This window comes from Pteropus alecto, unplaced genomic scaffold, assembly GCF_000325575.1.
Source record: "Pteropus alecto unplaced genomic scaffold, ASM32557v1 scaffold131, whole genome shotgun sequence".
Lineage (NCBI taxonomy): Eukaryota > Metazoa > Chordata > Mammalia > Chiroptera > Pteropodidae > Pteropus > Pteropus alecto.
In genome coordinates this window covers 6912720-6927893 of record NW_006434709.1, presented here as the reverse complement: position 1 = coordinate 6927893, position 15174 = coordinate 6912720, and the positions used below count along the sequence as shown (strand labels likewise).

Below are 15174 nucleotides of genomic sequence, written 5' to 3'. Positions count from 1 at the left end.
TATTTGCCAGTTCAGATGAAAAATATTTTTAGATTTTTATTTAAAATTTTATTTTTTTCCATTGGCTATTAGTTATTGCTTGAAATATTTAATTGCAAACTTGTTTTATTTGTAATAATTGGTTTTTGGACTTTGAGTTGCTATGGTCCTTAATTTCATATAACAAAAAGGCTCAGTACTCAAGTTTGGCTCCCCAGAGAGGGCAACATGAGACTATATGAAAATAAGTGACTTCTGTGATTCTGGCTCCTGGTTATAGTTCTTGCTGATATTTTTACTAAGGCTGATTTTTGTAACTGAGATAGCAGATTGTAAGATTGTATTAAAGGATATTGAGCATGAGTTACTGAGTTGGTGCTGATGAGTGTAATTGTTTAGAGCAGCCATCCTCAACCTTTTTGGCACTAGGGACCGGTGCTCCTATGAGAATCTAATGCCTGAAAGTACCTATTTATTCACCCCTTCTTACACATTTTTGCTTTTAGACACGTGAGGACTTAGTGTTTGAATAGGACAGCTGATTGATTCTTTCCACCACTGGAAAAATTGCCCTTGTGTTTTCTAGTCCACATTTACTCAATATTAAAATTAGTTTTTTAAAAAAACAAAAACGTGGGATTTAATAGCTGGCAAAATTGAAATATATACTTGATTTTGTACTTGTGTTCTTTTGATTTATATGTGGAAGAAGACAAAAAGAACTTTCTTAGGAAATGTACTTTTCCAAACTCAGCTTATAACTTAGTTTATGATGTGATTGTACATTTTATTTGCTTACTTATCATAGAGGGATTGTTTGTAATTACTACACTAATATTCTGGCCCATAAAATTACTTTTTATGCAAAGCAACGTCTTAAATTCAGGTTTTCTTTGTCAAACATGTATGTGATGTATGCTAATCTAATACTTTTTTCTTGAATTAAAATAATGGGTGTTTGTAATTTGGTTTCTAATCAGTAATGAAACCACTTTTATTTTAAACTTAGTATTTAATAAAACAAGAAATAAGTTCCTTATCCAGAGTAAGACAAGAAATAATTTTCAGGGAATAGATTTAATTTATTAATAGCTCTGTTCATTCCATTCATTTGTTCACTTATTTACTCAACAAATATGTGAGTGCCACCAATGAACCTGACACTTAGTTAAAGGCAATGGATATGGTGAGGGGGGAGTACCATATTGCAGTTACTGCCCTCATGGAGTTTTTGTCATCTAACAGATGTAGAGCACTGAACAAACAATTTAGAGATAGGGGGGTAATTGCTATGGTAGAAGCCAGTAGTACCTGAAGCAAGAAGTGGGGGCTGCACCAGATTCACTCGGGCATGAGGGTCACAAAAGGCTTCTAAAGGAAGTAATGATTTTGCTATGTGTTTCAGGGACTCCTTGAGGAATACATGTGTGCCTGCACATATGCACCCACACAAAAACTTTAAACATTTTCAAAAATTCTTTTAGTTGTGGTAAAAACACGTAACATAAAATTTACTATCTTGACCACTTTTAACACTTCAGCAGTGTTAAATATATTCACATTGTTGTGCAGCCAATATCCAGAACTTTATCATCTTGCAAAACTCAAACTTTGTACCCATGAAACAACTCCCATTTTCCCCTACCCCCACCTCATAGCAACCTCCATTCTGTTTTCTGTCTTTCTGAATTTGACCACTCTAAGTGGATAAAAGACTTTTTTAATCTTAGGTTTTCTTTCTGTTGTTGAAAATTGCCAGAGTTCTGCCAATTACACATCCCTGTTTTGCTTTCCTGGACAGATATGAGAAGATACAGACACCTGGGGGATTGTTCTATGATTTTAATAACTGAGGTAGCAGATTGTAAGTGTTCTTGCCAGTGGAAGCAAGAAGCCAGCATAGCCTAAGGGAAATCCTGTTCTCTGTGACTATCCTGAGAAGTCCTTGGGCAGTGTGGAGTCATTTTAAGAGAAGCATAGTTCAAAATGGCAGAAATATAATAAAACTTGCATTTTTCTCATCTCAGAAGACTGTCTTAAACCAGGGTTTGGCAGACCATTCCTGTTAAGGTCCAGATAGTAAATACTTTAGCCTTTGTAGGCTATTGCAGTCTCTGGCATAATTACTCAGCTCAGCCAGGGTAGCATGAAAGCAGCCATAGATGACATGTAAACTAATGAGAGTGTCTGTGTTTCAATAACACTTTGTGAAAACAGGTGGCAGGCCTGATTATCCCACAGACTACAGTTTGTTGACCCCTGTCTTAAACTATCCTCAAGCTACACATGACTGGAGAGAGACTTTGGGTGAAACTCCTACCTGAGATCATTAAGTTGCTTGTGACTTGGAACAGAGAGAGAAATTCAATACCATGTTCTGTCAAATTTGTGCCATTGATTATAAGTTGTACCTTTTACGTATCACTAAGAAAAAAAAAGTGCAACCAGGTAATTGTAAGATCCCATTGGTTGTATGCTGCATCCTGGTTTCAGAAACGTTAAAATACGAGGTGGGATGGAGAGTGTGTCTGAATCAGTGCTGTAGTGATAACACCAGCCAACCGTTAAATTCTTACTGTGGGCCACACATTTGCTTAGCACTTTACATGTATAATCTCATTTATCATCATAACAAATTAATGAAGTAAATGAAAAAGGCTTAGAGCAGTTAAAAAATTTTTCCGTAATAAGCAGTGGAGTCTAAAATTCAAACCTGGGCAACCTGGCTTCTTAGCTACTGTACTGCCTTATTCATTTTTGGACCCATCTGTTTTCTTAAATGATGCCACTCACACTGGAATTGATATAGTTTATTACAGTGATTTGAATCTGGTCAACAGGTCATGGAGGAAACAGCAGCTACATCAATTCTCTTTAGTATGTCCTTGCAATTTCAGATATTTCTCAGGGCTGCCAACTACTGGTTTTCATCCATTATGTGCCTGCTGATTTCTTCAAAGAAGAATTATTAATGAACCTCTTCTGAAAATGTTTTTTAAGTGATCAAGTTTCTAAGCTAAGCAAAACTTGTGCTGAAAGAGAAGTCTTGGTGCTCAGTGCACAGGCAGCATCTATGATGCCACCAGCACTTCTAGTCCTACTGCTGCAGAGGGGAGTGACAGCACTTCACTGTAGTTCATCTTCCACATCTGTAAGCTTTGCACTGAAGATGGCGCAGTCCTACCTGAGTGATGCAGACTTCACCAAAGATGACATTATTGATTTTTGAAGACCCAGGAAATGTATGAGCCATTAAGCTCTCACAGTCTTGGAGAATACTGGCGTTCCTAGTACAAGCTTGCATTCATCTCACAAAATAAGTTGTGAGAGTTTACCTTGGAGAGAATTGAAGTTTTCAGTACTTTTAATCATCAAAAAGAAAAGTCAGAATGGAATGGCAAAGGGGGAAAGATTTATATAATTTGAAAAAAAACAAAAGCATAGAATGGCAAAAAGATGGCATGCATGTAACCATCTCAAACTACATCACAGTGTCAGCATCTTATTCACACCAAACAGAAGCCACCTCATTGAAATTCATTTTGGAGAGAGTTAAAGTTTACTTTTTGCTTTAATGGCATATTAACTTTAACTGAGAAATAAACTGCATGTCTTATAGAGATTATTTTTATATTCTGTGAATGAAATTTCCACTGTGGTGAAGTAAATTGAATGCAAAATGTTCTGTTATGGTTGGTGGTGGTGGGGGGTGGGTATTGCAGTTTTCTGAAAGAGAATTCATTAACTTCAGATTTTCACAAGTGCCTGATAATTCATAAAGCCTGAGAATCACTGGTCTTGACCTGAGATGCAGAGGGTGAAGAAATGGTAAGTGGTGAAGTGAAGTTTCATGAGAAAAGTTCAGAGCCCTACAAGCAAGAGATGTGGCACGTTAGAGAGCCCAGCGTGTTCCTGGAGCACAGTGTGTCAGGGAGAGTAGGAGAGGAAAGAGTAGAAGCAAAAAGGGCCAAATCATTAAGAACCTTGAAAACCATGTCTTCCAACTAGGATTAGATTTAGCTACGTTTATTAACGAAACTCAAAATAACAAAATCAATCTAGACAGAGGCAGTCCAGAGCTAGTACGGCAGTTTGGGGTCATCAGGAGCCTGGGCTTCTCCATCTTGCCACTCTGTAATCCTTAGGATATCTCCTCATAGTATCCCAGATGGCCACCTAAATGAACTTTAGTCACCATGTCTCCATTCTAGTCACCATGTCTCCATTCTACTCCAGCAGGAAGGAAGAAGAAGGCCACGTCCCCTGCCCTTTCACAGAGACAGACTTTGTTGAAATCTTTCAACTCACTTCCAGTTAATCACATTGGCCAGAACTTTGACACAACAGGAGACTGGGAAATGTAGTCTTTTATTTGGGATGGTGGTATACCCAGGTGAAAATTGAGGTTCTGAAGTGGAAGGGAAAAATGATATTGGGATAGGCAGCTAATAACTCTGCCATGCCATGTCAATGTCTTATTTTTGTGACTGTTGGAGAGAAACATGTTCAAATTCTTTTCTAAAATATCATCACCTGTATGGTGAAGAGTAACACAGATGAGAGGTGAGCGGGGTGCTGACTGATGGCAAAACTGACAGGATGAGTTATGAGTAGGCTCCTGGCTTAGCTGCGGGGTGTGTCTTGGTGCCATTGAGACAGGAGTGATTGAAGCCATGGGATTGGAGCAGGTTGCCAGGGATGAGGAGGTCCGCTTAAAATAGGCTTGAAAAGGATCAGGTAAAAAGAGGAGGTAAATAGAATGTGATGTTTCAGAAGTCAAGGGTAATAGAGCATTTCAACATTTAGGGAGGAGTCAGTTGTGTCAAGTGCAGCAGAGAATGCAAGTAAAAGAACTATTGATGTTATTGATAGGTTTAGCAGTTAGGAGGATGTTGATGACCTTGTTAAGAGCAGTTCATTGAGTGACGGAGAAAACTAGATGGCAGTGGGTGAAGGAGTGAAAGGGAGGTGAGGAAGTAGCAGTGAATGTAGCAACTTTTTCAAGAAGTTTTGCCTCTAAGAAGATGGAGGAAAAAAGGATGTGGATGCTGGAAAAGATGAGCGAGTGTACGTGTTGCCGTTTCCTTTGGTTTTTAGATGGCGAATATTTGAATATATTCATGCCGATGGAAAGGAGTGGAGGGGGAGAGGCTAAAGATGAGACTGACGGTTGATGAAATGGGGTTCTTGAGATGGGCACTGGTAGAGAGATTGTCTTAGGGTGGGAGACAGTTCTTGTAACCAGAAGGAAGGGGAAGAAGCAAAGATGGAGTTGCAGGAAGGTCCTGAGGATCTGGTAGCAGAAAGTTGAGGGCACTCTGTAGATGATGGCTTTTATTTGCTTCATGAAATAGAAATTTAGCTCAGCTTGGTGGCTGAGGGGGTGTTGGTGAGCTTGTTGATGTGATAATGTCCATGATTTGCTAGCTTTCCCTTAATGAAAAAAAAATCTCTGGTCTAGGTATGATTTTTTCTGTCATTAAATTAATTTGTAGGAGCTTTCAAACAAGCCAGATTTTGATCATTACCTTTAGAAATGTGAAATGAGGAGACAGTATGCAAAGGTGCCTGGCATAGAACTTGGCACACGGGCACTGTGCATTAAGGATTGAGTGAATAAGCTGATGTTCTTGGGACACTTCCTGTACGTATGGCTGTCATTCCAAACTTATTTTTCTGTTTACACAGATCATTCTTTCCGGCAAACTTGGTTTTGTTGGAAAAAAAAAAAAATCTTTCGGATTGAAATAATCATACCCTTGTAAACTGTAACAGGGCAGGTACTGTTAGCTTGTTTGGGGTGTTTGGCACTGTCTCCAGGAATAGCACAAATATGCTACCAAGAACTAGGTTACACTATTGCTAATGGGAACAGTGTGTCCATGACTGTGTGATGAATTCAGCTTTTCTTCTAACTAGAAACTAAGTCGAGAACAGACTTGGCAGGATACAGATCATGGTAGACAGTTTTTAAAAGGTTTTTTTAAAAAAAAATCTTTCAGCTTCTGCCGAAAAACTAAATTGACATCCTAGAGGGCAAAATGTTGAAATCACATTCTTTAGTAGATGGCTAACTACTTTCTTTTATTCATGCCCCAGGAAGTTGGTTATTTGACCAATTCTTTTATTCCAGTGAGAAGATGAGTGGCCTCACCTTCCTTGCACATTTTGCAGGGAGCCTCATGGGATTTTCACCACCTCACCTTTAGAGACTGCCCTACTGTATATTTAGTTCCTGTAGAGGTCTTCTTAGAACACTGAACTCTCTTCAGGTTTAGGAGAAAGAAAAATGGAGTGATTAGGATTGAAAGCACAAAGATCACACTAGTAATTGACTAATGTGATTCAGTCAGAGTAACATCAGGCGGTATCCGACAGTGCATGGTACTCCCTGTTGTCTCCGAACATCATCCATCTTTGCCTGAGTAGATGTCTTTGTGCATTCTCCTGAGGAAGCTGAGAAGGGGAAAGCAGAGAGCCGGTCAAAAAATGTTTCTGGTGTAACTTTAGCTGTTGCCAGGCAACTTTCTGACACAGATCCCCTTGGCTTGTGGAACTCAACAGTTCTGTGGGATTGCTTGGTGAGGTCCCTGGCAAGGGTGTGGACAGCATGGCCAACAGAGAGAACTTCTGTTGGCATAAAGGATGATTTACATGATGGAAAGCTGTGCTTACCACCCAGTTTAACCCTTAATAACGTAGAAAGTATCTGGCTTCCTGGAATCAAACAGTTGGTACCTTTATTTGAATGTATGTGTGGTGGTAGGGGGCAGGGTTGCAGGGGAGGATGGGTATAAGTCACCAAACACAAGTGAAAGACCTCCAGTGGAGGCTTCCAATAGCAACACTAACCTGACCACTCTGGACAGCTCTCCTCTTGTCATACCTTGTTATTTCACACCTTATGACTCTTCTTCCCTTTCCCTTCATAGTTTTTCTCAGAGTCCTTTTGTTAACAGTCAAGTTCCTCAGTGGGGCCTCTATTTGATTAGCTGCTTTAAAGATTAGTAGCAAGATAAGTAGGTATTACTGAAAGCACTACAAAAAGAACCATGGTTCCTTGACATTTGTAGAAGTAGGGCAACGCCTTACCCACTTAACTTGTGGTGGAAGCTTCTAAATGGGGCACTTGACAGAGAATTCCGGGAACGGAATGGTAAACAAGTCTTTGTACCGGTGAGTTGCCTTGGCCTGTGCCCAACAGTCTTTTATTGATTTGGTTTTGGAACTTAATGTTATGCTTGGATTAGCTCATTTTATTTCATACCAAATATTTGAAGAGCAATTCAGAATTAAATTTAAAATTTAAACTCAAGTTCTTAAGATACCTACCTTGGGGAGATTTTTAATTAAAACTAAAAGTATACTTAATACACCTTCTGGCTGAAGGCCAGATCGTTATGATGTTGAGACCTTATATCACCATCTTAGAATAGGTTTCTGGGATACAAGAAGAAAATTATATAGTTTCCATAGACTCAGTCAGAAAGAATTGTCTTCTAAAAGCATTCTAATAAAATGCATGTTTTAAAGTTTGATTAATGTGAGTAAAATGTATGTTTTCTCTAAATATTTTCATAAACTTTATATTCTTTATGGTGTATGGTTCAGAGATGATTTATCATGAATATACATGATTTTGGAGGATTTTATTTTCTCCTGGTGAAACTTTAAGGTAACAGGGTTGACATTTGGTTTTTAATTCATCTTCACAGGAGGTGAAAAATTCCTATTAGTATTTTTTCTTGAAGGCTCATGACCTAAATAGGATTAAATACCTAAAATTTGAACATAGTTTGTTTGCTTTGTTTAATGCTATGAATATTAGTATATCAAACAATTCTTTAAAGGTTAGAATTAAGGTATCCAGTTTACATTATTCTGCCTGATATTATTATTTAAATTAAATATAAACATTTGTGGGGTCAAAAGGAAATTATATTCTTTCTAAAGACAGCTAATACAGTCACTTTTTATGTATACTGTCAGTTCATTTCCCAGTTTAAATTTAACTGAAATATTTGCAAACGTCGTTTACAAAACTAATAGCTTTAAAAATAATTAATTCAGCATCTTTACTCATGTAATAATAAGCATTTATACTTTGGTAGAATATTAATGTTACATGAAATTTTTCATTCCAAGTTACATCAAGAATGTTTACCTCTATTTGAAACAGACTGTTCAGATATTGCCAGTTAATCCAAACAATATGCCTTACTTGAATAGTTGATGTTGTAATGGTAAGATATGAAGGGTACTTACATTTTCACGAGTTCAAGAACTCCTGAATTGGGGTTCAAGTGTAGGGGTGGGCGTTTGGCCTTCCTGAGGCTTTGGCAAAAGCTGAATACAGATTATTTGGTCAAATTCTGAGACTGAAGTATTCTTAGTAAAAAGCTTTCTGTTATATTACAATGTCATACTATGCGTTGTTAGATAAATGGACTGTTGATTCACAAAGATAAGGAACAATCAGGTTTTTGCTCGTCTTTTTATGTGCTTGGTTGAATGTCTTGTGATGTCATGTGTTACTAAAGCGAAAAATGGTTATGTTGAGCCAAAGATTCTGGCAGAGTTTTATTAAAATGAACTGAAACATAATTCTAATCCTTTGGTTGATTTTTTTAATAGACCATTTAGAACTGCACGTGCCACTAGCCACATGTGTTGATTTATATTAATTTTAAATAAAATTAAAAGTTCAGTTCCTTTGTTGCGTTAGCCACATTTCAAATGCTCAATAACCACAGAAAGCTAATCACAAATTATAAGACGTGTCCGTAATAGCAGAAGTTCTGTTGGATAGCACTATGTCTAGAGAGTGACAGGGAAAAAAGTGCTGTCCTGTTGATCTTTTGACTCCATATTTAAATACAAAGATCTGTCTTTTTACATCGGTTACATTTTTGTAAAGTTTTGCCTTGGAGTGACAGGCTGCCCATCCCTCAGAGATACTAGTAAATTCAGAACACAGGTGTTGAACAGGGTCTGAAATCCAGGTCCTGCCATTCTGCATTGTTTTCACATGTATCTGAAGAGCAGTATTTTCTTAGAATTATACTTTTAAAACAGTAGTCACACTTATAGTGTTCTTTTCACCCTTTTAATCTTTTACTTATTTTATTTTACATTAAGAGTGTATTGTTATGTTTATTAAATTCAAATAAAGAGAATCAGTTTTCTGATTACTAAACTAAGACTTCAGAACTTGTATTCTGTTTAACATCAAGGCTCATTTGCCATAGCATGTCAACATGTACCTATATTCCAATCCTTTGTACCAGTCCCCCTTCTCCCAGATTTGTTGTGTATACACACAGATAAACTTTATTAAACACGGGCCTTTTTCTGGAAAGGCCTGTATTATTTGGGGGATATCCTCAAACATATGTCACTTTAAAAAAAAAAAAAGAATGTGAAATGAATCTTGAGGACGTTATGCTAAATAAATAAGTAAGACACAAAAAGACAAATTCTGTGTGATCCCACTTGAATGAGGTACCTAGAGTAGTCAGATTAACAGAGGGAGAAAAAGCACAAGAGTGATTGCCATGGGCTGCGTGGAGAAGGGAATGGGGACTTGTTTTTTAATGAATTTAGTTCCACTTTTGCAAGATGAAAAAAGTTCTGGAGATTGGTTGTACAATAATGTTAATAAACTTAATACTACTAAAGTGTACACTTAAAAATGGTTAAAATGGCAACTTTTATACTATGCATATTTACTACAGTTTAAAAGAAGAATGTTATAAAGCTGGTTCTCCCAACTTTGAGAGTGTCTTGGGCCTTTGCGTTTTCATACACACTTTAAATTGGCTGTCAGTTTCCACACAAAAATACTCTTGAGATTTTGATGAGAATTGCATTGATCAATTTGGGAAGAACTGACATCTTTACACTAGTAAGTCTTTAATTTGTAAACATGATAAATACATCTCTGAATAATTTAAGTCTTTTAATGTTTCTCAAAAATGGTTTATAGTGTTCCATGTAGAACACTCGCCTATCTTTTGTTAGATTTATTCTTAAGTATTTGTTACTTGCTGTTTTTGATGGTATTAAAAAAAGATACATTTTTAATCAATTTTATTTTCTAATTCTTTATGTATAGAAACAATCTTTTTTTTAAAAAAATCATCTTTAACCATTCTTAAGCACACAATTCCGTAATGTTAAGAACGTTCACATTGTTGCATGGCCAATCTCCAGAACACTTGGATCTTGAGAAACTAAAATTCTGTACCCATTAAACAATTCCACATTTCTCCCTACCCGCAACCCCTGGTAATCACTCTTCTACTTTCTGTCTATATGAATCTGACTAGGTGCCTCATATAAATAGAATCATACAAGTATTTATCTTTTTATGACTGGCTTATTTTACTTAGTGTATTCAATATTTATCCATGTTGTAGTATATGTCAGCATTTCTTTCCTTTTTAAGGCTGAATAATAATTCCATTGTGTATATATACCACATTTTGTTTTATCCATTCATCTGTTGATGGACATTTGAGTTGCTTCCACCTTTTTTGGCTATTATGGAGTCTCTTTGAGACTCTGTTTTCAGTTATTTGGGGTATAAACTCAGAAGAGGGGTTGCTGAACCATATAATAACTCTATTTTTTATTTTTTTCAGGAACCACCATACTTTTTTCCTTAACATCTTCACTGTTTTTACATTCCCACCAACAGTGCACAATGGTTTTTTTTTTTCATATTGACCATGTATGTTCAATGTTGCTATGCTAATAATGATGTATAAACACATCATTATTCTAATGATGTATTTATAGGGTCTTTGGCTTTTCTATATATAAAATCGTATCTGTGAATAATGAGTTATTTTCTTCCGATAGATATATAAATTGAATACTATATCACAATGAAAAGTGAACGTACTATAGTTACATGCATTAATGTGAATTATTCTTAGATATAACATTGAATTAAAGAAGCAAGTCACAAGAGTAAACTTTATAATATGATTCAATTTTTTTAAAAGTTTAGAATAAAAATTAAAATATTATCATGGATGCATACATAGGTGGTAAAACTATATAGAGAGAGTGAAAGCTAAGATGGCGGTACCACTAGGGGTGGAAGGGGAATGTGATTATGGACAGACACATGGAGGCTTTTAAGTTATGGCAGCATTCTTTTTGATTTAGGTTATTCTTTCAACTGTGTGTATTTTATAAACTTTTGTATGTATGATGTTTCACCATGAAAAAATTTTAGGTAAAACTGGAAAACAGTCCTGTCTCAGAAAAAAAATTTTGCTTTTATGTATTCTATTTTTTAAAAAGTATATTCAAAGAAGGATTAAATAGGAAAAAAATGCTTCTGAACTAACAATTTTACCTCAAACAAATGCATGAACTAGGGGTTTTCAGTTAAATTGATTTCCACACCCTTGTGAGACCTCTGTAAATGGTGAAGAATGTGAAGCACTCTTTTCCAAGACTCTCCACAGACTCCTTTCTGGGAGGTCAGACATCACCACTAAGTGGGAATTCTTAGCTTTTAAAAGATAATTGGAAAATAACTGGCTTTGTCCCATTTGCTAACTCCTGAGTAAATATAATGCACCCAAGAAATTCTCCCAACCTAGTAACAGACTGCTTGAGGCCATTCTATCACAGTGACGCTGCTTTTACTGACTGGTTGATTTCGACAGCTGGGGCAACCATGTTATATCCAGGTGATAAAAGGTTCCAGCTCTGTCATCTTCTCTTTTCTAGTAGTGTGACACTTAAATTGGACTTTTTCTCCCAGGTGATATTACACGTTTCTTTGAAATGCTGAACAAATGATGTTCTTTCATAGCAGTGGAGTCAAAATAAAACATCCTTCAAGGAAAGTCAGTCAACTGGGCTAGGGGCAGTTTGTGCATGTGTGTTAAGCATCCAAATTGTTATCATTCATAGGTTGTCCTAACCTGGACCAAGCGAAGCGCTGCCAGGGGAGCAACCAGCGTGGTCTTTCCTGTCTCCCCATCCTGTCCTGCTTTCCCTAAGTGTTTAACACCCAGTATTTAGGTAACACCCACTGGAAGGCTATCTACTCTTCTGGTCATTTTCTGTCACCAGCCCTTCTTTTTGAATATCAGTGACTGCTGAAGACTACTTAGTGACACTTACCAGGAAGGTTGACAATCTTGCCACATTAAGAAATAATTCAGAATGAGTGATAACTGGGGTGATAACCAGCGGAGAATCTTAGAGAAGAGTGCTTTCATATTCCTTATTATTTACACCAAGGAAGAAGTGTATTTATCTGCACTTGGCAGTTCATATGGTATCTTGCGGGGTAGAGGAAATGAGTCATGGACTAGTTTTTGTGAAAAGACATGTTAACAGCAGGAGTTCTGTGGTCAGGAATCTGCATAAGACATGTATGTTTGACCAAGTATAAAGGGATTTTTGCTTCCACAACCTAATTACGGGACTGTGGGCCTATCAACTCCTTGCCCAATCACAGACTTCACCCATGACACACATACACACACCTCATCACATGCACAGCATCACACATACCTACAGGTGGCAGAATGAAAACAACTTAGTGTTTGCTGAATACTTACTATGTGGTTTTATTTTTCAGTCTCCTCAAGTGTTTTCTATTCTGTACCATGATATAACAGAAGAGTACATTGAACGACCTATTTCTTTAAGGAAAAATAACCAAAAAAGTCCCATAAATGGCTAGAAAATATAGTGATTTTTCAAAAAAGCTTTTATTCTTGCTATGAAGTGTTTAGACGTGCTTGTGCCTCTGCTTTGAACAAAAGAATATGGGCTTCCACTGTGTCATTGTTCCTTTTGGATGAGGGAGAAGTTGAAGATTAAGGCTCTGTGCTCCCAGAAATAGACAAGGGTGTAGGGAGGAGGTCTGGTCGATTCTCTCAAGCACCAGCTCTTGCCCTTTCCCTCCCTACGAGGACATTTGTTGGAACAATGAGAAAACTTAATTTTCCAATATAATCTTTTACATAATAATGCCCAAAAGTTAAATTCTTAAGGAATTCTTTCCTTGTACATACCTAGAAGTATGACAAAAACCCTATGCCACCCTTTTCTGCAGGACAAACTTACTACTGAATGGAGGAGAATGGCAAGGAATGTTTTGGTTTCAGTTTCTGCCTCCTTTGGAAGGGACAGTGTGATCATATATATATATATACTTCTCCAGAACTGAACTAGATCCATAGTGCACAGAAATATTTGCAGATTTGATGAGTTTTGTGTATCCATTTGCTATGTTGATGCAAATTGGGAATTGTGAATTTTTGAAGGTAGTCTAAGAGACTTGGATGGTCTCACCAGCTAAATATTTGTAGACTGTTTTTTTTTTTTCCCTCTTCTTATACTCCATTGTAATGTAAATGAATTCAAAGGTAGTTGCCAATAAGTACTTATTTTGAACCAGAAGGGCCTGTGACATAGAAAATGCAGCTGAAATTTTCCACAGAGAAAGTAAAACTATTTAAGGAAGCCATTTGAAATAACCCTGGGATTGATTTCCTTTAAGCTGTTTGAATTACTTACATAATTCTTTTTTTTTTTTAAATTTTAGATTCAGCCCTATGAAAAGATAAAGGCCAGGGGCTTACCTGATAATATATCTTCTGTGCTGAACAAGCTGGTGGTGGTAAAACTCAATGGCGGTCTGGGAACCAGCATGGGCTGCAAAGGCCCAAAAAGTCTGATTGGTGTGAGGAATGAGAACACCTTTTTGGATCTGACCGTTCAGCAAATTGAAGTGAGTCAACACTTAGCCTTTCTCATGAGCTGCTTAAAATCGTTTTGAGTTCTTAGCTTATAAACGTTACCTTATAAAATAACAGATGTGGCTTTGAGCTAATCAGGGAGCTTGCTATTTTTAGTCTCTGTATTAGTATATAAAAAGGTTTGGTGGTCCTAAGGGCAAATCCTTAGGGTGAAGTAAAAGCTTTTGATCTTTAAATAGAATTTGTGGTTGCTGAACTCTCTGGATCTATTAGGATTCTCCTTTTATGTACCCCCCCCACCCCTCTTTCTTTCTAGTGGCAGCCTTCATCACAGCTGGAATGATATGGCTTTATTATACCCCCTTTTGGGAGGCTGGGGAGAATTTCACATATCTGGTTGGAGGCCATGGATGCTAAGAATTGTTCTTGGCTTCTCTCTTATGACAAAATCATTAATCATAGACCATAAACTCTTCAGATGCAGTGGCCCTGTCTTTTTCATCTCTTTATCCCTAGTTTCTAATACAGTGCTGGCAGCCGTAACAACAACATTAACTGTAGCAGCGTCTAACATTTATCCAGCACTTACTGTACACCAAGTATTATTCTGAGCTCTTTACATGAATTGACTCAGTCCTCTCAACAATGCTATAAGTACTACCATCATCCCCATTTTATAGATGAGGAAACCAAGACATAAAAAGGTTGATTTACTTACCTTAGGTTCCCTAGCTTCTAAGTGCAGAATCAGACTTTGAACATAGGACAGCCTGACTTCTAAGACTCTGTGCTCTTTCCACCCTATGTTGCCTCTGAGCTCTTTCTACAGATGAAAAAAGATTTCAGCTGGGGTGTGATTCACAATTCTGGACATAATCCTGAGAATAAGGAGCCATGTCTTTGTAACATTTGTCCTTTCATCTCCATAGGGCTCTGGACACAGACTAAATGCTTAGTCAGCACTTGCCCATCCAGTGCAGCCGTGGGGCACCGTAGCTGGGCACATAGCTCCAGAGTTAGACTGTAGTGAGGAGGGAGGTGTCCTGGCTCTGAAGCTGACCTGCCACCTCTCTGGGCCTCAGTTTAGCCATCTGTAAAATGTAGACAAGAGTTTCCGGCTCAGAGTTGTGATTTAATGAGCCAAGTACATGGCAAATTGCTTAGCAAAAATGTCTGGCTTATGCTAAGTAGTTCAAATCTGTATTTGGCTACATATAGATAGTGTCCTGGACATTTTGTGATTAACAAATAAGTTAATTTTATACTTTTAAGCAGAAGAAAAGTCCGGGTAATCGGATTGTCATTTTCCTCCCTAGCATTTGAACAAAACCTACAATACAGATGTTCCTCTTGTTCTAATGAACTCTTTTAACACGGATGAAGATACAAAAAAAATACTACAGAAGTATAGTCATTGTCGTGTGAAAATCTACACTTTTAATCAAAGCACAAGGAGTAA

The 15174-nt window shown here is 37.2% G+C and overlaps 1 protein-coding gene across 4 annotated transcripts in view; it reads left to right on the top strand.

Moving 5' to 3' along the window:
* UGP2 (UDP-glucose pyrophosphorylase 2) overlaps positions 1–15174 on the top strand; it is a 52807-nt gene that overhangs the window by 29018 nt on the left and 8615 nt on the right. For all 4 annotated transcript variants that reach the window (XM_015587626.2, XM_006909555.3, XM_025045145.1 and 1 more), the window contains exons 4-5: positions 13562–13747; positions 15032–15163. In XM_015587626.2, the coding sequence (XP_015443112.1) occupies positions 13562–13747; positions 15032–15163 (318 nt within the window). The remainder of the gene's footprint in view (positions 1–13561; positions 13748–15031; positions 15164–15174) is intronic.